The sequence below is a fragment of the Phyllostomus hastatus genome, unplaced genomic scaffold, assembly GCF_019186645.2.
Source record: "Phyllostomus hastatus isolate PE091 unplaced genomic scaffold, TTU_PhHast_1.1 phas_contig_17, whole genome shotgun sequence".
In the NCBI taxonomy this organism is placed as follows: Eukaryota; Metazoa; Chordata; class Mammalia; order Chiroptera; family Phyllostomidae; genus Phyllostomus; species Phyllostomus hastatus.
The window spans coordinates 24,438,813-24,466,635 of NW_025333664.1; the positions used below are offsets into that span (position 1 = coordinate 24,438,813).

The 27,823-nt window shown below is 46.4% G+C and overlaps 1 protein-coding gene across 2 annotated transcripts in view; it reads left to right on the top strand.

Annotated features, from left to right (window-relative positions):
* Positions 1 to 26,492, top strand: part of ATRN (attractin) — a 165,368-nt gene extending 138,876 nt beyond the window's left edge. For both annotated transcript variants that reach the window (XM_045833471.1, XM_045833473.1), the window contains 4 exons: positions 11,074 to 11,152; positions 14,930 to 15,037; positions 19,577 to 19,691; positions 22,045 to 26,492. In XM_045833471.1, the coding sequence (XP_045689427.1) occupies positions 11,074 to 11,152; positions 14,930 to 15,037; positions 19,577 to 19,691; positions 22,045 to 22,169 (427 nt within the window). In that variant the 3' untranslated portion in view covers positions 22,170 to 26,492. The remainder of the gene's footprint in view (positions 1 to 11,073; positions 11,153 to 14,929; positions 15,038 to 19,576; positions 19,692 to 22,044) is intronic.
* Positions 26,493 to 27,823: the final 1,331 nt, after the last annotated feature.

A 27,823-nucleotide genomic window follows, 5' to 3' on the forward strand; every position in this document is an offset into this window, starting at 1 on the left:
CTCCCTTTTGTTGGATGTTGTTGTGTGGAACTGCATCCCAGAGTGATTCAGAAAAGATCTGAGAAAGAATTTGATACTTGTTCTGGGGACCCTTTCAGTCTGAGGATAGAGTGTTGAGTTTTATAACTTTGTCTTCTCTTTCTTTGATTGTTTCGTCTCCTCTAATTCTGTGTGCTTGAATTCTGAAATTCTGTTAGATGAATGAGGGAGATTCTGGATCTGAGCGCTATATTTCTTAACTGAACTCTGATTTCCTGTCTGTTTCCTTTTGCCTTCCTCAGCAGTATTTCCCAGCTTGTTAATTTAACCCACAGTTGGATTCATTTCTTTTATTGACTCCATCTAATGAGGTTTATTGGTGTTTTAGTGCATTTTATTTCTAATGCATTTTCCTTATAGCCTGCTTTGATTTTGTGAATGAAGTTTCCTTTCATATTCATTTGTGAGATTAATAATATTTTATTTTTAAGTCTGTCTTTGTGCTATTAATAACTGTCTCCTAAGCTGTTGGGGTTTTTTCTTTTATTTGTTATTTGGTACTTCTCTTTCACACTGTTGGTTTCCCCCCAAATGTCTGATTTTTGGTTGTGCAGAAGATTCCACATTTGCCTGTGCGTGAGTGCAGTTTCCGTCTGTCATGGCCTCCAGTGAGTGTGGAGTAGGAGCAGAATTTGCTGCTGGGTGTATATTCTGTGGGTTTGTCTTCGGAATGGGCTCTTCAGCCTCCAGACCAGAGCTCACTGCCTTAGCTGCTGACTTCCATTGCTCAGCACAGGCCATCCCATGTGGCCCCTCCAAATGCCACTCCCCCCGCCCTCTGACCCTTCCCCAGAGCCCCCTTCCTTCTCAGACCTGTTGGCTCTGGGCTTGGGGCGTTTTTTCACCTTTTAGACCTTTCCCGTCTGTCTTCTATCTGCATGTCCCAACTAAGTTGTTGTTGTTGTTGTTGTTGGCGATTAGCACTTCTCTGTTACCAAATTAATTAATTTTTTTAAGGACAGTGCTGTTTTCATTCAACATTCTCTTATAGAAAAAATAAAATAACTAGAACTTGTGTGCAGAACTAGGAAGGACCCCCAGCCCGGCAGGGTCCCTCAGGGCGAGGCACATGGCAGCTTCGCACAGGAGGCCTGGCCTTCTGATACTTTTCTTGCTCTCTGGATCCCATACTGCCCTGAGGCTGCTCCTTCTTGGCCTCCCAGCACTGCCCACCCAGAGCCCCCTCCCCACTGTGAACCACAGGCTCGAGTCAGGCTTCCCAACATCGCGCTTCCTCTCTGCCCTGCTGTGAGGTCCTCCACAGGCCAGACTGCTCTGGACACTTCCTTCTACCCAGCTGACCGGGAAGGTGCTAAACAGAGGTGGCTTGAGGAAGAGTGGGCCGCCTGGAAATAGGTGGGCTGCCCCCAAGCCAACAAGGCCCCCAAGGAGGCCCGAGTGTCTCCCCAAGTGGGAGCCAAGGCTGAGGGGACCCAGGGTGTGGCAGCAGTCAGGGAGTGTGTCAAAGGGGCTCACACATACTCTGTGATGCGTGCCTGGGCTGCTAGTGTGGGAGTGGGCAGGGGCAACGGCCTGCAGGGGCCCAGCGCTGGGCTCTGGGACGCCAGCAAGGGGGCCGAGAGTTCGTCAGCAGGGTCTGTGTCCAGATCCAGCCTCCAGTAAGCTTCACACACACTTCACAAAGTCTGGTTCACGTTAGCTTCACAAAGACTCAAGCTTCTCCACCACCAGAGACTCAGGGAGAGACAAGAGCAGGGGAAGATGGGAGCTGGGGGGAGGGAGAGTGAGACAGAAGCCGCGTTAAGAAAACAGTGCACCCCACCTGCCTGTGCCCTTTGTGCCAGGAAGGCCTCCTGCTGCATCTGATCCTAGCATCCTAAAGGGAAGGGCCGGCCAGCACTGGCTTCTGCAGGTCTGTGACCCCAGCAGGTCCCTCCATTGATCTGGCAGATGTCTGTCCTATCTGTCACATGGCTGTTGTAGCCCCTGCTGCCACCCACCTCCTGGCTTCAGCTGCCCTCTTCTTGCTGGGAGTGGCCAGCCTCACCACAGTGGCAGCCAACATCCAAGGCTCACTGGTCTCTCATGGTTCCTACACTTTGCATGGACCCTGAGGGCAGAGACCTGTCTTATTTCTGGGCCTGGATCAGGTGACAGGGACAGAGGTCCTGTGTTCCATCCTACACCACAGCACCAGCTGTGCCATCACCAACAGGCCCCTTGATCAGCCCCCCATTTTGCCAACATGCTGCTGGGGGACCTGTTATGGGGGGCACAGGCCTACCCGCCCTTGCCTCCCTGGTGTCCTCCTGTGGCCTGCTCTGCCTCTGGCTCCCACCCTCAGTGCTCAGTCTCAGAAACCATCCCAGTCACAGAGCAGTGTCCCAAGGACAGCAGAGGGCAAGAAGCAGACAAAGAGCAAATCACGAGTTGACAGCAGGCATCTCTTGCCAAATTTAAAGGGATCAAACTGACCACCCATCTGTGAGACTTTTCTTGACCTCTGGGATCCCATACTGCCCTGAGGCTGCTCCTTCTTGGCCTCCCTTCCTAAACAACCTTTCAGGTCAACCTCTCACTGTTGATACTCTTCCAGAGCGGACCCTGGCCATCTTCCCACTTTGCATTCCTCTGAATGGCTCTGCCATCCCCGTCTTTAGCATAACATGCCCAGAAATGAACTTTCTGATCCTTCCTCACTGGTCTTCCCCACATCACCAATTGCAGCGTCATGCTGCCAGTTCCAAGTCCCTGCTCTCCCTTCACATCCAAAAGGCACTCCCGCACCGTGTCCCAGCACTTACGCCTTCAGGCTGCACCACCTCCACTCCCGCACTAGCCCTGACCATCACAGTCTCGCCTGTTTCAGTTGATTTTGGCCTCTTTACAATCCACAGAAAGTCCAGAGGAGACCTTTGAAATCATGAGTTAGTTTTAGTCTATTTACTTACCTCATATCCAGTGGCTTCCCATTGTATCTAAAATAAACACCAGGGGGCCCAGCCAGGTGGTACAGTTGATTGGAGTGTCCTGTGCACCAAAAGCTTGTGTGTTTGATTCCTGGTCAGGGCACATACCTGGGTTGTGGGGTCAATCGTTGGTTGGGCCACATATGGGAGGCAACCAATTGATGTTTCTCTCTCTCTTACTCTTCCTCCCTCTCTGAAATCAGTAAACATATCCTCAGGTGAAGATTTAAAAAATGTTTAAATGAAATAAATACCAGGGTCCTCACCATATTCATTTTACTTTTTTTTCCTATCCTCACCCAAGGACATTTTTTTTCTTTGCTTTTAGAGAGAGAGGGAGAGAAAGTTTAGAGAGAAGGGAAGGGAGGGAGAGAGTGAGGGGAAAAAAACATTGACGTGAGAGATACATCAGTGGGTTGCCTCTCATATGCGCCCCAACCAGGGACTGAACCCACAACCTAGGCATGTGCCCTGACTGGGAATCGAATCTGCGACCTTTTGGTCTGCGGATACACCCAGCCGACCGAGCTCCACTGGCCAGGGCCTCTCCATACTCATTTTGTGCTACTCTCTGCTCCCAGTACATCATCAGCTTTTGTTCTTCAAAAGCACCAAGCCTTTTCCCACATCACAGCACATGCACACATTTTTCCTTCTTTCTAGGACATGCTTCTTCCTACCTTCCCCTGTGTACTTGTATTCATTGCTTGGTTTTTCCCAGCAACAGCCAATTGTCTGACACCAGCTGTGTGTCCTGCAGTTCGTTTTGGTTCTGACAGTCCCCGGAGCTGGCGGACACCCTCTGGGCGAAGGGCTCGGAATGGCAAGACTGCCCCCACTTCATATGTCAGCTACAAACTTAGGGGGTTCCAGTGGACTCCCCACTCCTTGATTCGACAGTTTTCTAGAATGACTCACAGTACCCAGGGAAGCACTATACTTAAAATTACAGGTTTTTGTTTTTTGTTTTTTGTTTTTAGATTTGATTTTATTTATTTCTTTTTAGAGAGGGAATGGAGGGAGAAAGAGAGAGAGAAACATCAATGTGCGGTTGCTGGGGGTCATGGCCTGCAACCCAGGCATGTACCCTGGCTGGGAATCGAACCTGCGACACTTTGGTTCACAGCCCGAGCTCAATTTACTGAGCTATGCCAGCCAGGGCTTAAAATTACAGTTTTATTATAAAGAATACAACTCAGGAACAGCCAAATGCAAGAGGTGTATATGTATGGGCAAGATGTGGGGGTGGGAGGAGAACACAGAGCTTCCATGCCCTCTCTGTGCGTGCCAGCCTCCCACAGCCTCTCAGTGTGTTCACCACCCCACAGAGTCCCCAACTTCCTCGTTCCACGTTTTATTTTTCAAGGGTTCGTTCCACAGGCATGATCGATGAAATCACTGGTCTTTAGGGATTGAACTCAGTCTTCTGCCCCTCCCTTCCCATGAGAGTCCAACCCCCAAATCATAGGATTGGTTTTTCTGGCAACCACCCTCCTTCCTGAAGCTATTTTAGTGTTTTTCTCTCTCGAATCATTATTAGCATACAACAGATGCTCCTGAGTTACATCTCAATAGACCTGTTACAAAAAGCAGTTCATTCAGACTCAGATAGCCCAGTCACCTCTTTTATTATACCCTTCTGAATTGTATAAATTGCTTCTTACAAAAAACTAGTAAACAGTTTTAAGTTTTTAAATCAAAATAAAAATATAATTCATTCCTTTCTAATGCTGGGTAATATTATTTGTAAAGATAAACCACAGTTTGCTATTTACCTCTTGATGGACATTTGGGTTGTCCCCAGTTTTTGGTTATTACAAGTAAAGCTGTTTATTATACCATATTCACCCTTCAGATCATGCACTGTGTCACTCTCTACAAGATTCTGCCCTGGAACCCAAAACTGAATTGTCTGTCCTTGTTCTCCTTTTCCATAAGCGATACTATTTTCCATCGTGGTACTTGGCATAATTCTTACTTGTGGAATATCCGTGTCCACAGTTAGACTCTTCGCTTCAACAGAGTGGGACATTGTCTCTTGTTTGCTGCCATACACACACATGCACACGCCTGTGAACATGTAACACATGGGCTCATATATGTGTGGGAAGTCAACTAGGCTTTCAGGACAAGTGTAGTTAGGAGGAGCCATAGGTACGAGCCCTCTGAGGGAGAAAAGCTGGCGGTGCTGGTTGAAGGCTCGCGTTCAGGCAGGGGCTCCAGTGAGCAGGTCTGCTCGTGAGATGACCCTGCTGCCATGAACCAAGCCAGCGAGGAGCAGTCATTTCTGTTGATCAGGGGAAGACTGATAGACACCGCCAGCATTGGTTAGGGGAGCATCTTCAGCAGCCACAGACAGTGTTTTCACCAGTTCTCCCTTTTGAAGATGGGACCTTGGGGAAAGAGTCCAGAACTTTGGTTTCTCTGGATTTTGTTTAAGAACTAGGAATGGTGAGCTTTTAGCTGTGAGTAGAGTCCTTTTCGTGAGCATGAGGAAGAAGATGTTTTTCCAGAGCAGGTTAACCAGATCCGAAAGGATTTACCTGAAACACCAGGGGAGGAGGAAAGGAATCCAGATAATCCTCAGCACTCTGAAGCGCAGCTCATACAGTGCAGAAAAGAAAGTCAGAGTCGGAGTAAAGCAGGGAAGGGGGCGCCGCTCGGTGATTTGAATGAGAAAATCAGTGTGAGGGGAGGTGGAACAAGTACTTGCAGAATCAAGCACAGGGAAGTCAAGTGTAGACTCTGACAAACTTAGTAAGACTTGTTTGTGCCTTAACAAGTGCTTCTCCAGACTCGAGTAGGAGCCTTGTGCACACGGGGAAATACGACCCACTCGCGTGCTTGCTCTGAGAATCAAGTGAGTAACGTATGTGAAGGGGCTTTGCTTCTGGGAGCGATAGGTAGTGCGGTTGGGATGATAACTGTTATTAGTAAGAGGAGAGACGGACTAACACTCGGAAAATCCGTGTGGGTGGGGTTAGAGGTGCCTTAGAGGGCAGCATTTGAGTTAAAATAAAGAAGAAAAACAGGTGATGTCACGTCACCCAGCCAGAGGGAAAGAGTGTAGTGGGAATTTCCTGATGTAGACGCAGCCTGTTTCCACGAAACCCAATTATCTCGGTTGCATCTGAGACTCTCGCCAGGTCGACAGCAGACACTCAACAAATCCATGACTTGTTGACCTTTTCCCTTTCTGGGAGGTGAAAGTGATAGGGGATCCTGCTGCCCTGGGCCTAATTCTAAGCAGAATGGTGAAGTGTGAACCACTGGAACTTGGGAAGAAGTGGCAATGTCTCTTGTTCAGGCTGGCTGGGAGGTCAAGGCAAAGCGCAGAAATGCGTATATAGTTTAAGGAAGGCTGGACTCGGAAGCACAGGAAAAAAAGGCCATTCTTTTTTTTTTTTCAATTACAGTTGAGATTCAATACTATTTTATATTAATTTCAGGTGTACAGCATAGTGGCTAGACAGTTATATAATTTACAAAGTGATCCCCTTGATAATTCAAGTACCTGCCTGGCACCATACAGAGTTATTACAGTATTATTGATCGTAGCCCCTACACTGTACATGACATCCCTGTGACTACTTTGTAACTACCAATTTGTCCCTTCACATTTTTCACCCAGTCCCCCAGTTTCCCTCCCTTCTGGCAACCATCAGTCCACGGCGTCTGTGAGTGTGTTCTGCTTGTTTATGTTGTTCTTTAGATGCACATATAAGTGGAATCACACGGTATTTGTATTTCTCTGTCTGACTTATTTCACTTAGCATAATACCCTCAAGGTCCATCCATGTTGTTGCAAATGGTAAGATTTTGTTCTTTTTATGGCCAAGTAATATTCCATTGTATACATGTACTACAGTGTTTTTATCCACTCATCTGTTGTCAGCACTTGGGTTGCTTCCATAGCTTGGCTGTTGTAAAGAATGCTGCAGTGAACATAAGGGTGCGTATATCTTTTCAATTTAGTATTTTGGGTTTCTTTGGATATATACCCAGAAGTAGAATTGCTGGGTCATAAGGCAGTTCCATTTTTAATTTTTTGATGACCCTCCATACTGGTTTCCACAGTGGCTGCATCAGTCTGCATTCCCACCGACAGTGCACGAGGGTTCCCTTTTCTCCGCATCCTCGCCAACATTTGTTTGTTGACTTACAGATAATAGCTGTTCTGACAGGTGTGAGGTGATGTCTCATTGTGGTTAATTTGCATTCTCTGATGATTAGTGATGTTGAACATCTTTTCACATGTCTCTTGGCCATCTGTATGTCAGGCCCTCTGCCCATTTTTAAATGGATTGTTATTTTGGTGTTGTGTTGCATGAGTTCTTTATAAATTTTGGTTATTGACCCCTTAGTGGATGTATCATTGGTCAATATCTTCATTCAGTAGGTTGTCTTTCCATTTTGTTGTATGTTTTTCTTTGCTGTGCAAACATTTTAGTTTGATGTGGTCCTATTTGTTTATTTGTTTTTGTTTCTCTTGCCCAAGGAGCTATATCAGAAAAAATATTGTTAAGAGAGATGTCAAAGAATGTACTGCCTATGTCTTAAGAAGATCATTTTTTAATGGCCTCATCCTCTGGAAGGAAAGTTGAGGACTCTAAAAAAATAGTATTCTGCCCTGGCTGGTGTGGCTCAGTGGATTGCGTGCTGGCCTGCAAATCAAAGGGTCGCTGGTTCGATTCCCAGTCAGGGCATATGCCTGGGTTGCAGGCCAAGTCCCCAGTAGCGGGCATGCGAGAGGCAACCACACATTGATGTTTCTCTCCCCCTCTCTTCTCCTTCCCTTCCCTTCTCTAAAAATAATTAAATAAAATCTTTTAAAAAAATAGTATTCTAGCCTCACAATTATAGTTAAGCTGGTGAGAAATAAGCAGATGTCTATTTCCCTGAGCTTTTAGACAAATTGTGAGTTTTCAAAAGACACATACAAAAACGTGGAAAAGAAGACCTAGAATCAAGGCATAGATTTTTGACGTCTCAGATAGACAGAGACAGGTTTAGAACAAAAAGGCTGAGGATTCTTGGTTTCTCCTTAGATATGGAGCTGACAGAAAGTAGGGGGCCCGTAGCCTGGGTCACTGTCCTAGTGTTGAAAGAAAAACTCTTTTTTTTTTTTTTTAATCCTCACCTGGGGACATTTTTTCATTGCTTTTGGAGAGAGAGAAACATTGATGCAAGAAAGAAGCATAGATTGGTTGCCTCCTGTACATGCCCTGACTGGGAACCCAGACCGGGGGTCAAACCCACAACCTAGGTATGAGCCTTGACCGGGAATTGAACCCTCAACCTTTCAATTACAGGACAGTGCTTCAACCAGCTGAGCCACACCGGCCAGGGCTTAAAAAAAATACTTTAAGAATGATCTTTGAATAATATTGACAAAATGTTAATAATGGTCTAAGTTAAATAATGGACATATAGGAATTAACTAGATTGTTGTCTCTGTTTCTGTGTATGATTAAAATTTTTTCATGATACTTTTTAAAAATTACATTTGTGTTGAAAAATGCAGAGAACCATTGATAAGAGTGACTCTCATAGGGTGAACACTGAGTCACAGCCACACCTGTAGCCACGTTAGTGGTAGGAAAAAACGAAGGGAGACTTATTGGCAAGTGCCACCTTCGTTGAAATAACTAGTAAATTCTCCATTGTTATATTACCCTAGGAGAAATCACATGTATCAGCTTTGAGGGACAATCACTGTATGTTGATATGCTCTTTGTGCCCTTCTAAAAACTAGAATGCGGTGGGGGTGGACAGTGTTGCTGATGTTTTCAACAGGTCTGAATTGAAGACAGAAGCCCCACCCCGGCCTCAGGGGGAAAGGGACACTGTGAGCCTGGTGTTGAGAGGGTAGTTCCAAGAGAAGCCTCTGGGTGCCACTAGGGTCCTCCCCTCTGAGGCCAGCCCTGTCCTAAGCTGCCGCAACAGTATCCTGACCAGCTGAGAAGCTGTTTTCATTCGCTTCATGTGGATTTGCTGCCTCCTTGTGTTTATCTGTTAGAATAAAAACAGCAAAAAGTGGGATTATGCATGGAAACCAAAAAAGACTGAGGTTGCTTTTCTCAGACTCCTTTATTGCTCCTTTTTGTCCTCCCCAAATTGTCAATGTTGGTGTAGCACATGAGCTCCAAACCCAAAACAGGGGGCTCCTTAAGTGTTTGCAATATTCCGAAAAAACCGCCCGGAGCACTAGCAAATGAGACCTGCCGTTGGCTACTCGCATTACAGGGGAGTGCAGCGAAGGTGGCGTAGGTGGTGGTAGGTGAGAGAGACCACGCCTCCTCCAGTCTGAGGCTCGTTATTCTGCTTCCCAGACAAAGGAGGCACACGTCCTACACGTCCTACACATGACTCTAAACTACATTATCTCAGTGTGTGAAAGGGTCCAGAGGCAGTCACAGGACAAGAAGCCATTCCCAAAACAGTACACATTCCTTCTGGCCAGTGGCCGTCTGGCCAGCCCTCAGTCATGAGAGGGGTTAGGGTTAGACAGGCCGTGTCCATTGACCCCACAGTTGGGGTGCCCCCTAGACATTCTTATGTACTTGTATTCAATCCCATGGTGACCTCATCCAGATTGATTACTTCCAGTACTACACCTCCAAGTCTTTGCTCACATGTCACCTTCTTGAGAAGTAAGGCCCATGTGACCATCCTGCTTTAGAATGCCACTGGTACCCCTTGCACCCCTTTTCTCTCTGTAGCATTTACTACTGCCTGACATGCTCTTTTATGTTGGTTTTTTTATATCACTTCCTGTTTGTCTCCACCTGCTGGAATGTAAACTTCCCGCATGGGAACAGTGGGCTTTTGCTGTGTTCACTGATGTACTCCATGAGCCTAGACCTGGACCTGGCCCAGTAAAGTACTGATACCAGGAAAACAGAGACTGTCAGGAAGGAAGAAGGATCAGCAGTGTCAGAACAGCCGAGGGGGCCAGCAGATAGTAACTGATGGCTCCCCCTGAGTGAAGGCCCTGGGGCCCCTTGCCTTTTGTCAGGGTACCGGGGGAGGGGTCTGCACACTCTTGTATCTTGAGGAAGTGGCGAGATGTCTGAACTTTGAGGCTTCTATTTGTGAAAGGGCCGAAGTTTAATCATCCTAGCATCTTAGAGTGAGTGCCTTTCTCCAGCCAGCCTGGGAAGCCGGCCTTGGGGTCAGTGCTTGGGTGCACTGAGGCTGCCATTTGCCAAGCTGACCCATCCTGCAGACGCGGAGCTCAGCAGGAGGGTGCTTGATGGCGCAGGCCGAGGGCGTCAGGTCTGTGTGTAACGCTGGGCAACGATACTCGGCAGCAAGCCCCTTTCACAAGTTAGTGAGTGAAAACGCCAGTTTTAAAGTTACTTCAGCAGTTCTCTAAGAGGTATATTTGTTCAGCTAGTTACCCCTTTAACCAGAAGTCAGTTCATGGCTATCACAGCAGCTTTTCAAACCACCGAGTGCCCAGTTTACATTTGGGAGAACGTGGGAATGACTTGGAATTATGTGACCACTGGGAGTTAGTCTCGCCTAATACTTTGAAGAAAGTTCCTAGCTTGAAGTTGATCATTTTACTTATAAAAAAATGTATGTATTTCTGGGGGCTCCAGTGGCACAATCGGTTAGCGCGCGGTACTTATAAAAAATGTATGTATTTCTTTGTAAAAATATAATTGAGTATATGATATGATACATAAGCTTGTTTCTTCTACATTTACCCTTCTTATCAAGTTACTTTAAAATTAACTTTTTTCCTATTTTTGGGACTTTACCAGTGAACATATGCTAATTTAGATTACATAGCATGCTATTCTTTGTCATAGTTACGTTAGCATTATTTTTCTTATGTGGGATAAGCCATGGTGGGCCATTGCAGTAAGGCCCAATGGGAGGTCAGTGCTCTCCTCAGGTAACTTCTGGGGACAAGACAATCCAAAAGGTTGGCACACTTTGCTTCCTATGAATGGACATGGTTGTGATTTCTCATCAGAGAGGAGCTCAGGGTAGGTGTTTGGGGGATTGCCTCCCCGCCTGGCCTGAAATGTGGGTGACAGTGGTGCTGACTGTGGGGGCTGGGATAATAACTTGGTACTTTGCTTTCTCACAGTTGTTTCCTCTCTTTGCTCCTGGTGGCTGCTGTGGTTTGGAAGATCAAACAAAGTTGTTGGGCCTCCAGACGCAGAGAGGTAAGCCTCAGTGGGTAAAGATAAGCGAATCCTTGTGAGAGCTTTGCCTTTCTACACACTTTCCTTAAGCATGCCAGTGTTAGCGAGTTAGTGTTCATTGATGGACACATCCACGGTGAGAATAATGCCACCCTTTCTACAGATGGTGAGTAGACTTCAGGTAGTTCTATGTAAAGTGTAACTAATTCTGCCCTGCATGGTCTTAACTTTCTGAAAGGAAACTCTAGTATTGACTTACAGGTGCTGGTTTTACCTCTCCTACCAGAACGCTGGTCCTTAACTTAGGCTGCAGATCTGAGGGCTCAATAACACAGGCTTCACAAGAGCCTTTCCTGAGAATGAGAGTAAAATCAGTCATTTAAGCATCTCAAAATTGTCTCATTATTCAAGGAAAGGTAAATATCTATCTAATTAAATTTTTTATTGTGTTTTATTTTTTAATGAGTCATCATGTATTTCCAAAGCTTCATTACAAAAGTGAGGAATCAAGCAAATATTTAAAATAGACAAGTCAAATAAACACACTTGGTTAAAAGTTACAGCATAAGAACTTTGAATAGAATAACAATAAAAGTGATTTAAAAATTAAGTAATAAAAGAATTTTGTTTCTTGCAACTTTCACTTGTTAATACTCTGCCTTCTGGTCATCAGGTATTGTACTGTTGCTAATGGAAATACAGTGAGATCTAAACGTATATGCCCTCCTTTGTTTTCTGTGTCTACTCATGCCTTTTTTTCTGCATAAAAATCAATCTATGGCCCTGGCTGGTGTGGCTCAGTGGATTGAGTGCCAGCCTGCAAACCAAAGGATTACTGGTTCGATTCTCAGTCAGGGTACATGCCTGGGTTGCAGCTGAGGTCCCTGGTGGGGGTGCACAAGAGGCAACCACACATTGATATTTCTTTCCCTTTCTTTCTCTCTCCCTTCCCCTCTGCTTAAGAATAAATGAATAACTTTTTTAAAAAATCTAAAAAATACCAATCTATAGACAAGATTTGGAAGAGAATGGGGTATCTAAAACCAAAACTCAGAAGCACTCAGCACTGTTGATAGAGCGTTAGCTCGTGTGATAGGGTTAAGACAGGTTCCAGGACGTGGGTCTCTTCCCGAGGCCCTGACACCTTTCCTGACCCATGTAAAGGTGATGCTATCATAGAGGTGATGCTGCGTCCTCTTTGTTTTCATTTTAAAAATTCAGTGGATAACATATTCAAAGGATTCTCCAATAGCTCTGTAACTAAGATATTTTAAAGTCCCAATGAATTGTAAATATTCAGAAAAAATGCAAGTTCTCCAAATGGAGTGAGAAAAGCGTGGGAGCCACAGTACACTAGTAACCAGGGAAGAAGGAATTCAGAACTTGTCAAAATATTATTCTCTGCACAACGGGCGTTATTAGACCCAGGGAGTTTCAATTTGAGATGAGCTCATGATGATTATAATAGTCTGTTCCTCCTTGGGTGGTCATGAGAATTATTTTCAAAACATGTAAACGGTCCTCATAAGATAAGAAGTTTTACAAGCCCTAAATCATCCCTGGCTGGGCAGGTCAGTTGGTTAGAGTGCTGTCCCGCTCTAATGCCGAGGTTGCAGGTTTGAACTCCGGTCAGGGTGCCTACGGGAAGCAGACATTGAATGCTTAAAGAAGTGGGACAACAAAAATGATGTCTCTCTCTCTCAGATAAATAAACCAACAAAATTTTGAAGAGTCCTAAATTGTGCATGAAAACCTTGAAACTGATACCTGAGAAAGGTAGCACCAAAAAAATAAAGGCCAGTACAGAATAAAAGGCAATAAAAAATAAAACCTAAATTTTTAGTAGTGGCCAAGTAATCATTTAATCATTTTGGAATTCAACACCAATTCCTACTCGAAAAATAAAATGTTAGTAAGTTCAAAAATTATACCTCCTTTACACTTCAAAAATAACCAACACCATTCATGACAAAAAAAAAAGAACAAAGTTTGTACCAATAAAATACAGACATTACTCATAGTAAAAGCTGACATTTGAGCATTCCTAAATTCTAGACACTGCCCTAAGTTTTCTGTGGGTTAACTAATTGAACTCTGTGACATGGTTACTGGCACCAGCCGTATGTCACAGGTACGGGAGTTGAGGCCCAGAGAGGTATAGCTCACCTGTCACCACACAGTATCCTAGAGGCCGAACTGGGCTTTACACCTGGGCCTTCAGCCTTTTCAGGCCGTCTAATTGTCATGTCGTCCTCATAGTCACGTACTTTTATTCTGGACGTTCTAGACTGCACTGAGAGAAAGAGAAGTAAGTCCTGTTACTACTGAAAAGGGTACAAAATTATTTTCATGTACGACTATTGAAATACAGTATAGTAAAGATTTACCTGCATAAAAATTAATCCTGAAGTGTATAAAGAATTAAAAAATGAATAAGACAGAAGATAGCCAACTAGAAAATAATTACAACATACATGAAAAAAATAAGGAAAAGATGGACACCTTTGAAAAAAGGTTTTTTTAGAAAGTATGCTTATTATGCAATTGACCAACCAATAAACTAAGTTTTTACCCTTGTGATTTCACATTTCTCTGTTACTGTGAATCTGACCCTTCAGAATATATTTCATCATTTCTAACCAGTTAGTCATGGCTTATCCCTCTCAGAACTGTAGAAGAAATGATGTGATATTATTTATAACAACAAAAACAATAGCGGCTAATACTGCATAAGTCCTTGCTATGTGCCAGGTCATTTTAGTGCTTTTACACATACTGTCCCCTGCACTCTTTGTAAAGGAACTCGAATGGGACCTGGGTGAGGGTCTTACTGTGGCTCCAGCACTTGGAATAGCACACGACCCAGAGTAGGTTGTTGCATGTATTTGTTGAGTAAATAGACCAGCAACTTTATGAGATGTAAGAATCTTCGTGTTGATATTTTAAAAAATATATTTAGCATAAAAATGCCCTTCTAAAATAGCCATGATTTGTCCATCCCAAGACTTCCAGTCCTACGGTAGTTCCGAGGGGATGGTTTGAAGTCAGGCTTCTGAGACAGGACCCAAAGCTGCAACAGCATGGCCAGATCTCTGATGCCCTCGGTGACACATGACTGACCACCCACCCTGTACTAGACACTATTTGATCCAACCGACACACAGCAGTAAAACCCCATTTCAGAGAGGAAGGAACTGAAGCCTAGAAACTTGAAACACCGTTTTCAGGGTCACACAGCTGAGGAGCAATGGAGCGGGATCCACATCCAAGCCTCCCCAAATCCAGAGCTCCTGCTTGTCCCTCTAACTCTGCAGTACTCCGCGCTTGTTTGTGTTTTTAGCTTACCCCACCTCTGGGAATAGAGCTTCTTCCACTCCTACCTGCTGTGTAACAAGAGACGGGGTTTTGTGGCTGCAAAAATACTTGGTTTAAGTGTCAGCAGGAAAAAAAAAAAAAGCCTGGCTTTAATCTAGTAATAAAAATAGGAAGAGATAGGGCTATATCATTTATTTCATGTATTTACAGCAGGCATTGTATCCATACTAAAGTATTTATCTCTAACAGATGAGGATTTTTTCTTTAATATAGTGACAATACTGTGATCATATCCAACAAGATTTAATAATTCCTAACGTTATCTAGTACCTGGTTCCTATCCAAGTTTCCCCAGCTGTTGTAAAAATATTTTGGCTTTGACTCGTTTGAATCAGGGAAGATGAGATATTTTTAATATATAGTATTCTCTGATAAAATCCCCCCAGTGCTCACTACATTAATGCTTGCTGTGTTCTTTGCCAGCAACTGCTTCGAGAGATGCAGCAGATGGCCAGTCGTCCCTTTGCCTCTGTAAATGTTGCCTTGGAAACCGATGAAGAGCCTCCCGATCTTATTGGGGGGAGTATAAAGGTGAGAATGTGATTACAAAGTCACTACAACTTAATTTGTCAAGACTCATGCTTCTGAGTCTGGGAAATCTGAGAGAGCAAGAACTTTGTCCCATGGCCTCTTGCCTTTTCCTCTCTTTCTTTTATAACAAGCCAACACAGCAAAGTTGCCATGTGTTCTTTGCTTTCACTTTCTAGTCTTCTATTAATATTACTAAGAAATCTCATGTTAAGGGGATTTTAAAATATAAATGATTTGTCTGATATTCTATGACATAATACTTGAAAACTTAATAAAGCTAAATTGAACCATTGTTCTTGTAAGGATGTGGGGAGATTTTTTTTAAGGGACAGAATCATAATTCACTATGAATTCTGTAGAAAATATTTCTGACCCCCTTCAAATGATGAGAAAAGTAGTAAGACTTTCTGTTTTAATAAAGTGATGATATATTGTAGATACTTTGGGAAAACAGCTATTAATCCTGAACAAAACATACTTACTAAAGCATTACTGAGCTCACAGGAAGTAGGTAATATTTTCAGGGATCACTCTCCTTTCCCTTAGCAGAGAAAGAACAAGCTGGGAACCAAAACCAGAACCATGAGTGGTCTGAAGTGATTCCCAAAGACAAGAGAGACAGACCTTCATGAATAAGAGTCAGCAACAACAGGTGGTGGATTTAGACAGGACTTCAAATGTTGGAATTGATACCTAGAGAATGTATGATATCGATGTATGAAATGTTTACAGAAATAAAAGACTTGGCTGGTGTGGCTCAGTGGATTGAGCACCAGCCTGAAAACCAAAAGGTCACCAGTTCAGTTCTCAGTCAGGACACATGCCTGGGTTGTGGGCCAGGTCCTCAGTATGGAGTTCATGAGGGGCAACCACACATTGATGTTTCTCTCCCTCTCTTACTCCCTCCCTTCCCCTCTCTAAAAATAAGTAAATAAAATATTTTTTTAAAAGGTAGAAGCATAAAGATGCAAAAGCCACAAGAGTCAAGCATAGCCAAGCATATCTGAAAAACAACCAAGTGGAATGGTTAGAAATGGAAAATATAGGAGTAGAAATTTAAAAAAAAACTCAGTTTACATATTAAACAGCACATGAGACACAAGTGAGGAAAGAGCTTTTGAACTGGAAGATGAATCTGAAGAAATTATGCAGAGTGCAGGAGACACAAGGAGATGGAAAATATGGCAGATAATAAGCTTATGGAGGATGGAATGAGAAGATCTAACATATATATTATCAGAGTCCCAGAACAAATGGATGGAGGAGAGGCAGAATTCAAAGACATAATTGAGAATTTTCCAGATTTGATAAAAGTTACAAAATACAGATTTGACATGCAAAACATATCACAAGAAGGATTAAGGAACAAGAGCAAAGGGAAGGCAGGGGAGAGAAAAGTACAGTTGGACTCATCATAGTGAAACTGCAAAACTCCAAAACAAAGAGAACATCGTGAAATCAGCCAGAGCCAAAACTGATTACCACAGTGTGGAGAAAGGAGAGCCATGTGCGCTGTTAAAGGGAATGTGAGAGTGACGCAGCCGCTGTGAAAACAGTATTGGGTTTTTATCAGAAAATGTAACTAGAATAATCATATGATCCAGCAATTCCACTTCTGGGTTTACACCCAAAAGAATTGACAGCAGGGTCTCAAAGATACATTTGCACACCCATGTTTACAGAAGCATCATCCACAGCAGCTGAAAGATGAAAGTAGCCCAGATGCCCTTTGATGATGAGTAGGTAACCAGAACACAATGTATACATGCTTTTTTTCAGCCTTAAAAAAAAAGAGAAATTCTGACACATGTTACAACATCGGTGAACCTTCAGGACATTATGCTAAGCAAAATAATCCAGTCACAAAAAGACAAGTGATGTATGATTCCACTTATATGAAGTACCGCCAATAAGTCAGAGTGATAGAGACAGAAAGTCGAACAGTGGTTGTCGTGGGCTGGAGCGGGAGGAGGGTATGGGGAGTTACTATTTGATGGGTACAGAGCTTCAGCCTTACAAGGTGAACACGGCTTTGGAGATGGTTGGAGGTGGTGGTTGCACAACGATAACGAATGTAACTGATGCCACTGAACTATACACCTAAAAGTAGTTAAGATGGTAAGTTTTACATTACGGGTATTTTTGTGCATTAAAAAATAACTGGGAGAACAAGAAAAGATCACCTACAATGGAGTGACAAAGTGAAAGCTGACTTTTCATAAGTTAACACTAGACCAGGAGAGAGTGGAAGAGTATCTTCAAAGAACTGAAAGAGAACTGCCAGCCTAGAAGAGTGTGCCCGGTAACTGTGTTCCAAGAACAGGGATAAAATAAAGATAAAGATATCTTCTGATTAGAAGAAAAACAGAGTTTGCCCACAACAGACCTGTACAAAAGAAATGTTTAAAGGATGTGCTAGAAAGAAGGAAAATTACCCCAGGAGGATGGAATAATAAGGAATAGTGAGTAAATAAAAAGTGGACATGTGCATAAATCTAAGCAAACATTGTCCTGGTAAACCAGTAATAATCTGTGGGATAGAAAAGACTAGACAGCCCTGGCTGGTGTGGCTCAGTGGATTGAGCACTAGCCTGTGAACCAAAAGGTCGCAGGTTTGATTCCCAGTCAGGGCACATGCCTGAATTGCAGGCCAGGTCCCCAGTAGGGGGCATGCGAGAGGCAACCACACATTTGATGTTTCTCTCCCTCTCTAAAAAAAAATGTAAAATTTTTAAAAAGTTAAGAAAATAGTAGATAAACCTAAGGCACTGAACAAGACCATTATGTCATATGTCGGCAGCATGTGACACAGTTGGTGAACCCTACAACACTTTCTTGACTCTCAGGACACTGCACACTTTCCCTAAGGCTGTTCTTGCTCAGTGTTCTTCGTTCAACCCCTCCATCTCCCCAGCACCTTTTAACCGTGGTGCACACCAGGCTCAGTCTTTGGGCCTCTTCTCACATCTTCTGCATCTGCCCCTTTGGTGATTGAGTGTCATAGTCTGTTTGGGCTGCTATAACAGAATACCAGAGACCGGTTGTCTTATAAACAACAGAAACTTACTTCTCACAGTTCTGGAAGCTGGAAGTCCAAGATCAAGGTGCTGGAAGATTCACTGTCTTCTGCGAGCCCACTTTGTGGTGCATAGACCATGCCTTCTAGCTGAAACCTTCACATGGTAGAAGGGATGAGGGAGTTCCCTGTGGTCTCTTTTCTAAGGGAAAATAATAGTCCCAATAATGACAGCTCCGCCCTCCTGACCTAATTTTCTCCCAAAGTCCCCAATTCTAGATGCCATCACCCTGGGGCACTATAATTTAACATAAGAATGTTGGGAGTACACAGACATCCAGAAACCCACCCCCACACAGTGGTCTTATCCATTGTTTTAAATACCATGAGGTCTCCACTCACATCTCTGCAGTGAGCCTCCAACTCATATATTAAACTGCACACTCAGTGTCCCCATTGGCTGTCTGAACAGGTGTCTGCAACGTAACACATCTAAAACTGAGTTGTCTGTAGTGTTTCCCACACCTGCTCCTCTGGCATATCTTGCTGAACTTGTATATCATCATCATCCTTGTGGCTCAGGCCCAAATCATGAAATCACTCTTGACTCATTCTTACAAATCTTTTTGTCTTTATCATCAAAAATATTTCCAAACCAATGCACACCCCTCCACCACTGTTACCTGCTACCTTGGTCTAGGCCACTGCCGTCTCTCCCCAGGACTATTGTAGTTGCTCACATCTGGTTTCCCAACTTCTGCCATTACACCCGTCCAGTCATTGCCCCGGGCCACAGCCAGGGTGGTTCTGGAAGTTACTCTCTTCACCAAAACCGAAGAGGTTGCTGACATATGTGGAGGTATGGTGAGCGGGATTCTAAAGATGGCCCCCAAGATTCCTGTCTTACGGTTAGTTCATCGGACTCGAGGTAGTGCTGTGAAGGGAATTTGCAGAAGTCATGAAAGTCCCGAAGTAATATGAGGAGAGTTTCCTCCAGCTGGTGTCAGAAGAGGAAGTGTGGTGAGGACTTGATGTACCCCCGCTGGTCTGAAGCTGAGGTGGCCATGTGAGCGGGAACGCACGTGGACTCGAAGACAGTGGCTGACCGCTGGCACGGAAATGAGGACCTGGGGCCTACAGCTGCAAGGAGCTGGGTTCTGCCAACAGCCTGAAAGAGTTTGAAGCAGATTCTTCCCCAGAACCTCAGGATGAAGAGTAAAGGCCAGCTGACACTTGACTTCCCCCTTGTGAAGATAAGAGCTGAGACTCTTGTGAAATAAGAGCTAAGAATTTCCCAGACCTGATGGAAGTCCTGTGTCCCTAAGCAGAGAACCCTACAGAGGTCCGGGCGTCTGACCTACAAAACTGAGATAATAGATGTGTTGTTTTAAGCTACTAACTTTGTAATTTGTTGCACAGCAATGGAAACATACAGAGAGCATCTTTAAAAAGTCACATCTGAAGGCTTCGCTGTGAAGCTTGAGAAACACCGCCTTAGCTAACCCTTTGCTTTCTTCCACCAGACGATTCCCAAACCCATTGCCCTGGAGCCATGTTTTGGCAACAAAGCTGCTGTCCTCTCAGTGTTTGTGAGGCTCCCTCGAGGTCTTGGTGGAATCCCTCCTCCCGGGCAGTCGGGTGAGTAGATGAGCGGGTCAGCGACTCGGTTTACTTTTTAGAAGTGTGAGCGATCCTTCTCTTTCCCTGAGAGCTTGGGTGTGAAAGCGATACTGCTTAGTGCCTCTTCGGGCCCGAGGATTCAGTGAGATGACCCCATTGTCAGTGGTATTCCCCAAAACTCTTTCCTGGGGCCACCTTCCTTCCCAGGGGAGAGTGCAGACTTCCCCTCGCTGCACCAGCTTCCTCAGCCTCCCAGTGGTGCAGATGCTCCTGGCCACGCCCTCCTTCCCCTCCAGCCTCTCTGGCCCCTCCCGCTCTGCTGCCCCTTTGCTGCCTCTGCCTCTCGGTGTGGGCAGTGCAGGCCTTTCCCTCTCACCCCATTCGTTCTCTCTCACCTCACCTGTTCTCATGGCTTCCAACGGGCTCCTCCACGCTGGTGGTTCTCCAGTGGGTATTTCCAGAACTACTGCATCTCATTTGCTTCTCGTTCTGCTTTAAAAGTAAGACACAAAACAACGATTATTACAAGTGAAAGGAGGTTTTTCAGAATTGACTCACCACTCGACTATCCAACATCCATCAATTTACACTATTCTGTTTCCAGCCCTTGCTGGCAATTTAGATGAAATGTTTGCATCACTCTCGTTTTTATTCTTTCATCATATAACCTTCATAAACATTTTTACAGCTTACTACATAACATTTTACCAGTCTCTGTTACACCATTCCATCAGATACATTATCTTTGTCTTTGTAATTTAGACAAACATCGTTGTATTGTTGAACGTGAAGGAATGACGGAACACAGTTAGGGAAGTGTCTTAATTAATCATGGCGTGCTTGGGAGGGATGCGTCAGACAATGCGAATGCTTTAGACAGCTTTTGATTGAGATGGTTCTTGGGGTCAGGGCTGCCTCAGTCAAAAACACCTTGTGTCCTGAGGAAAGTGTGACCCAGAGCCCTTACCCGGGCCCGAGCTCACAGCCCAGAGTGCAGCTCAACAGAGCTTCCAGTCAGCTTTCTTCCTGGCGGTCTGTGTCTGGGGTGGCCTTGCAAGGGGCACCTGTAGGCTTGACCAGGCCAGGATTTGCTGCCTTCACTTCAGAGGGGAACGGCTCGATTTGCCCTCGCCCAGGGACTTCTGTGAGCTGAGCCCCCATCTCGACCTTGCCCGTGTTGAGGGCAGGATGACCCCTTGACCTGAAGACTCGGGGTGGTGTCTTTTGCCACCACGTTGGCCGATTCTCCCTGATGGCAGGGTGCCGGCTGGGATGGTGAGGAGGTGGTGGGCTTACAACACTGTGGCCTTTTCTGTGCCGGCCTCTTCCTGACGCGACCCACCGTACTAGACTCCTGGTGAAGGGCTGCTCACAGCTTGAGACCCCAAAAGTGGAACCACCCTTCTTTGCCACCATTCTCTACCCGTACCACCCCTACATTTGAGCGTATGTGCTTCTCCAGACCCCCAGAGCACCTGGCTCTGCCTTTGGTGTAACAGTTGCCACCGGTATGGGTTCTCCACTGAATACCAGATGCTGCACTTAAAAGCTCCCCACTCCCCATCCCCCCATTTTATAGACTCAGTGAGGTGAAGTGGCAAGTCTCCCAGTGTGGTTCCCGAGGGCCTCAGCCCAACTCTGAGCCTGGGCTGGCCTTTTCCCTAATGAACATCAGCTGGTGGTGCAAGTACGGAAAGGAGAACAGGGGAGTGAAACCACCAGTCCCTACAGCAAAGGGCGCGGGGCGGGGGGCAGGGTGATGAGCCAAGCAGGACTACTTCCATTCGCTCACTGACTCTCCATACAAGCCCTGTGTTGTTATTCCCCGTCTTACAGATGAGGGAACTGAGGCCCGGAAAGGTTTAAGGCCCCTGCTTATTCCAGAGTCTGTCCTAACCTGTGTCATGATATAGATGTAAAAATCACCAGTGCCGGTTGGGCAGTGTGGAGTGAATCTGAATTTCATTGTAAACAATGCTGCTTTTTCTTGGTGTCCTTTTGGAGGCAGGCAGGAAGAGTTTAGTGCTTGGTGTGTCTGCAGTCAGATTCAAATGCTCCCACCAGTAGGCAGAGCTCTGGCTTGACTGATCTGCTGAAAAGCAGGCCACGCCTTTTGTGTAAATAGTGGGGAGAGGCGAAGACTTTTCTGTATTTGCATAATGAAACCCTGAAAGAATATATGCAAACTAATGAAAGCCATTTTTCAGCTGGAGAGGGGAAAGGCGGAGGGAGGGCAGAGTAGAAGACTTCCCTACGTACTTTATTGCTTTATTTATTGCACCATGGGAATGTAAACAAATGTTTTTAATTATCTTTAAACATAAAAGCAAGCTGCTCCTTAACATGTGTTCCTTCCGTGGGTTCTCCCAAGGTCTCGCGGTAGCCAGCGCCCTGGTGGACATTTCTCAGCAGATGCCAATTGTGTACAAAGAGAAGTCAGGAGCGGTGAGAAACCGGAAGCAGCAGCCACCTGCGCAGCCTGGGACCTGTATTTGATGCTGGGGCCAGGGACTCTTCGTGAGCGAGCGAAGTGTGGCGAGGTGTGGCACGCTGGAGCCGTCTGCAGGGAGGGGGCAGGCAGGCAGGCATGAGCTGCTCTGCAGAGCGGAGCAGGGCCGAGAACTGGACACCCTCCGACTGGAAACATCCGACTCATCTGCATGTTCACGAGCTTTCTTTGACAGTTTCTCCATCTGTGCTCCAGCACCTAACCTTTTGTTTTTGCACAGGAAATGATTGATTTAATCACATGTCTGGGGTGATCGACACGTTGCTGGAGTAGGCCTTAGTGGAGCCAGTGAGAGAGCTGGGAACAACACTCAGGTTTACTTGTGGGAGGCTGGTCTTGGGACGGTCTCAGCTGCGCAGAAAACAAAGATGTGGTGTTTACAAGTAGACATGCGTCATCAGTCATTCTGGACACGGTCTTTTCCAAACGAGTCAGATGAACGAACTTGTTTTCATCTGAAGCCTGCTATCTTTTTTAAAAGATGTGCTGTTTATTCTTGCACGTTTTAGGCAGATACCTCTCTTCCAAGGAGTAGCTTTTTTCTAGTTGAGAACTAATAACGGTCCATCTCTTTTGAATCATATTAAACTCAGATAGAAGGGGGCTATTTTAAATGTCAAGGTCAGCAGTGATACTTAGAACATAATCTGGTGTAATAGGTAGTTTTCTAGAGCAACTTGATTAATTTAGTCTAAATCCGTTTGAAATTCCTCTCTCTCTCACACATACACACATACACATAACACTAAGTGCCTAGACTTTAAATAGATCTAGCAGTTGGAAAGTTAATAAGCCTCAGTTTTTACATAATTGCATTCCTACATTCTTACAAAATTTAAATAGTTTCCATTGGCAATCTTTTTTTTCTTTCTAAAATGTACTTTGCAGCCAGGAAAGAATTCTCACCCCAAGGAACCTTTACCCCAGCAGCAAGGACTGAAAGGAAAGCAAAAACAACCTAGCTGTGAAAGCTCCTATTTGTATTGTTGTCAGAAAGGACACTAAGTGAGCGTGGTCCCCATGCGTCCCCGTGCCCCCAGGCAACTCTAGGCCTGACGTCTGCCTCAGCCTTTCTGCCCGCCTGCTGCCAGGGCGGCACAGGGGAAGGGACGCACCCGCGTCACAGACCTCCCTGGAGCAGAAAAGCGCAGGACGGCACCGGGATGGGAGAGCGACTCTGTGCCTGCAGCCTGCCGTGGGCTGGGGGTCACCGCAGGCTGCGCATGGAATCACACGCCAGGAGAAGGGCAGCGCCCACTGTTGTCGGCAGAACCTGCCCGGAGCCTGGAGAAGGACCTGGAGCTATTCGCCCTCTCTCCCCGAGAGGGCCTGGGCTCTTCATCCCGCCCACACCTCCTCCCCCACCCCGACTCAGCTGGTAGCTGTGGGACTGGCAGTGAACACTAAAAGGATGAAAAGCACATGGGAAAATGGACAAGGAGGGAAAACTCTGCCACGTGGAAAGTGACCAAGCAGGGTGGGGCAGCCCCTGCCCCCCTCGCCGGGCGCCGCCGGGCCGCGTGCTGTCCTGTCTGTGGTGCTGCCCTCTGGCGTCATTCAGCAGCCTCCCAGGACCTCTTGTGCTTTAAAACCTGGGGATAGACCTCTAGACAACAATGCTCGAGTTTGTGAATTTGGAGAAATTAATACTCAAAAGAGCAAGAACTGCAGCATTTCACCTCTGAATGCAGTGCCTAGAGAGGGAGTATTGTCTCTTCCCTGGTACCGACCTCACTCCCATGAGGAGTTGCCTGAAAAGATGTTTTCAAAGAAGGTGAACCGTAAGACACTGTCTGGTACACAGAACACCTCTACTTTGAGACTCTTCTCTCAAAAAGCTGTGTTTTCACATCACTGTTAAAGAGCAGATGGTTCTAGCAAAGACCTCTCGGAACTTCCCACATCCCTACTCCAGGTAACAACAGCCACGGAGAGCCTCCGTGGCCTGGCCCTTCCCCTCTGTGATTTCCACGAGGCCTCTTGGCCAGGAGGGAGGCACTGGAGAGGCTCCTCGCACAGGGAATCCTCGTTTGTTCTACGGAGCAGTCTCTTCCCCACAGTTGTCCCACAGCCACCCCGTCCCATGCCTTGAAGTAACCTGCACCGAGCCCCACAGCCACCCGGTTATCTTTTATTTATTTTTCCTAAAAGAGAATGTTCCATTTTAGAAAGGAAGGAAAGAGCCGATGAAGTGTAATTCTGCTCCAACGGTGGAGGACAGCTGACTCCACCTGCTTCTCCCCCGGGCCCGTGGCAAACAGCTTCCTTGAGGCTCAGGCCAGAGGAAGAGAAGGGCCAGAGGAAGGGAAGGGCCGGAGAAAGGGCACTCGGCGCAGAGCCGGTTACCAGGAGAGCGTCACAGGGACCCGAGGAGGCGCCTGCATGCCACAGGAGAGCCCTGGACGTGATTGAAGCCGTCACGACAGCATCGATGTTGCACTTGTACATAACTCTACAGCAGTGTCCGGAATGCTCAGACATTCGGAGTGTACATAAAGCAGGAAAATATCTCAGTGTATTTTTATTAAATGTAACAGTGTCTGAGTGTCACCCAGTATGTTTTTGTGCCACATACTGGATGTCCAGGTTCAGAGAAGTCTTCCAGTTAGGCCCCGAAACACAGAAAACAAAGCCAAGGGCGGCACCCCCATCGCCCGGTGTGTTTGGATGCATCTGGCGCCGACTGGCCAACCTGAATCACCTGTCAGCACACGCGTGGAAACCGGCAGCCAGTCCCTTCAGGCAGCGGTGTGCCAGGAGATTCAGATGCCGGTGGGAATCTCTGTCTCTGGTGCAGGCGCTGCGAGGGTCTGGTGAGCCGCTCCGCCTCTGGGTGCTGGCGGGTGGCCGGGGACAGCCCGGCTCCTCCTGAGAACCATTGCTGGAGGTCCGTAAGTTCAAAGACCATACCTGGAGAAAGCAGATTTTCCAAAAAGGGGGTTTCAGGCTGTGTTTCATTGTGGTTTTATCTAAATTTTTAATGGTCATTTCCGAGGACCATAGTTTACTATACCGGAAACTGGTGGTGGGAGTGGCATGGCTGGTTGTTGATACACAGCTTCCGTTTTCTCCATGGAGAGCCGCACACACCCTGGCCTCCTGGCCTCTCCTGTCCGCCTCTCCACACACAGCTTAGGGGGAAGCCTGTGCCTCCCTCTGGGGATCACCTCCGAAAGGCGGGGAGAGGCATGGAGAGAAGGCAGCTCAGGCTCCCCTGAGCTACCCAGGAGGCCAAGCAGCCCTGGACAGAAGACGGGCAGCAAAAGGAGAACGTGACAGGGTCTGTGGGTGAGGCCTGAGGTGAAAGATGAGAGACGCACCAGGAAATCTGGGGCAAATGAAAAGACCAGAGCACTATCAGAAAAAGACGTTTTACCTTTCGGTGCCAGTCTCACTCCTTCCACTTCAGGGCGTGTGTGAGGGGAAGGAGTGGGAGCGACTCACTTCCTTGGCTGGCATGTCCTCGCCAGGAGCGCCTTCGATGCCCCGGTGTCATTCATCCATCCATTCAACAAACGCTCCCTGAGCACTTACCACGAACAACCTAAGCTCACTCTAGGGCAGTGACCGGGATGAGAAGGAGCTCCAGGACTACGACAGAATCCAGCTCCCAGACCCACCGTCCCAGGAGACCTTTTCCTTGTGGTTTCTGTGAGAATTGGCAGTCCTGAGCACAGACCCGGGAAGGCAGAGGGTCTGTCCTTGGGCCACCTACCTGCTCTCAGTCTGAAATGTTTACCCAGTGTACCAAACTCAGCCTCAGACAGCACGGTGACAGTTTGTGGGTGGCCCCCCAGGAGACACTTCCCGAGTCCTGAACACCTTCGTTTGCAGGGAAATGATTGGGAGAGAAGAAAACCAGCGCCTTCTCTTTTAATGGCAATAATGGAATCGACTTCTGGTAACTGAATTTGTGCACAAAACATTCTAAACACTAGTGAAGCCTGTTTCATTGAACTAATTCTGGCTCTGGAAATGTTTTGTTCTGTAGTGATTTACCGTTTTTTTGTTTGTTTGGATTCAAGCTTAGTTTGTTAATATGTATAATTTAGCATCTATTGCACTCATGTAAATATGGAGTAAGTATTGTAAACTATTTCATTGCTGGGGATTGTGGGTGTTATACATACATTTAGGATTGCAATTTTTTGGTATTTTTTGTATTGTAAAATAACAGCTAATTTAAGCAGGAACAAGAGAAATAAGGGAGGTCTGTGCATTTTAAACACAAATGTGAAGAACTTGTATATAATCAAAACTAACCCTATACTACAAACTTCCTTCTAAAATAAAAGTAGATCTGGTAAAAACGTGGGTTTTTTTCTGAATCTTTGATTTTGATTTTGTTTCACTTTTTACAACTTGGTCATTAGAGCCTTAAGGAAAAAAAGTTCAAAATGGTTCCCAAATTTCAGACTCCCTCAGAGGAAGCGCTTGGGAGTTGAAGATGAAGGTGTTAAACCAGCAGGGTGGGCACTTTGGACACCCGTGGGGGACCTCCTGACGTCCCCACTGTGCCTGTGTGCCCTTCAGTCGACAGCCACACTGGGTGCAGAGAGGTCCACACTGATGCTGTGCCTGCCAGCTGCCCTTGGTCCTTCCCTTCAGCATCTCTGCTCCTCACGGGCTCCTAAATGTCTCCGGGTTTTCCAAACTGCTCACTCTCAGGTGTGCTGGTAGGTTCATGTGCCCTGGCCTCAGCACTGCCGTCAGTCTTGAGTTTTTGATAAAATTATCAATACATGTCTCTCCACACTGTCTTGTCTGTGGGCCTTCTGCCTGCCCAGCCCCACTTCATGCAGCTCCTCTGGGCTCAGAACATTCCAGTGCCCTGGTGCGGAGTGGGAAAAGCCCAGAAGGTTGAGAAGCGTCGTGAGAATGGAGAACATCAGAGAAAGCGCAAGGAAGAACAGTGGTTCATTCATACAGGGGAGGGTACGAGGCCCCAGGGGCCTGGGAGATGGGGGTGGAAGTGCCCCCCAAGCTTGGGCCTGGACTCAGAGAACCTCTGGACTAGTGACTGCTGCAAGGTTGGCGTGGTCCTTGAAACTCCTGCGGAGAGCTGTGGGGCCTTCAAGGGCTCCCGGCAGGATGAAAACCTGTGTTTCAGCAGTAGTGTGGCAGAGACTGCTGTGTGTCCACCAAACCCGTGCTTTCACCTTTGGAAGCCCAGGTCAACAGCATCTCCCAGCCCCTGTGTAGTTAGGTTGGTGCCATAAGCAGCTGCAGTCAAAGATGTGAGGTCTGCAAGTTCCAGACTTGGCACGTAGCGTGCTCCCACGCGGGACTCCCGGGGAATCAGGGACTGAAGGTGTGGGGGAGGGGTGTCCTGAGTCACCACGGAGAGGCAGGCCACCTGGGCAGCAAGGGCGGTACACTGGTATTTGTGTCCCTGAAAAGCACACTTCCATTCCACTGACCCACTGAGCTTTGAGGCTTGATCACTTTTTATAGCTTTTCTCACTGATACACAAATTGGTACCTTGAGGTGGAAGGCAGCTGTAACCAAAACCTAAAACACGTGGCAGGGGCTTAGTTAGGGGCCAGGTGGCGGGCAGACAGACGCAGCAGGCAGAACAGCTGGGGACCCCGTCAGGCAGCGGCAAACCATCTGGTGACTTGGAGAGCAATCTGCATGTCC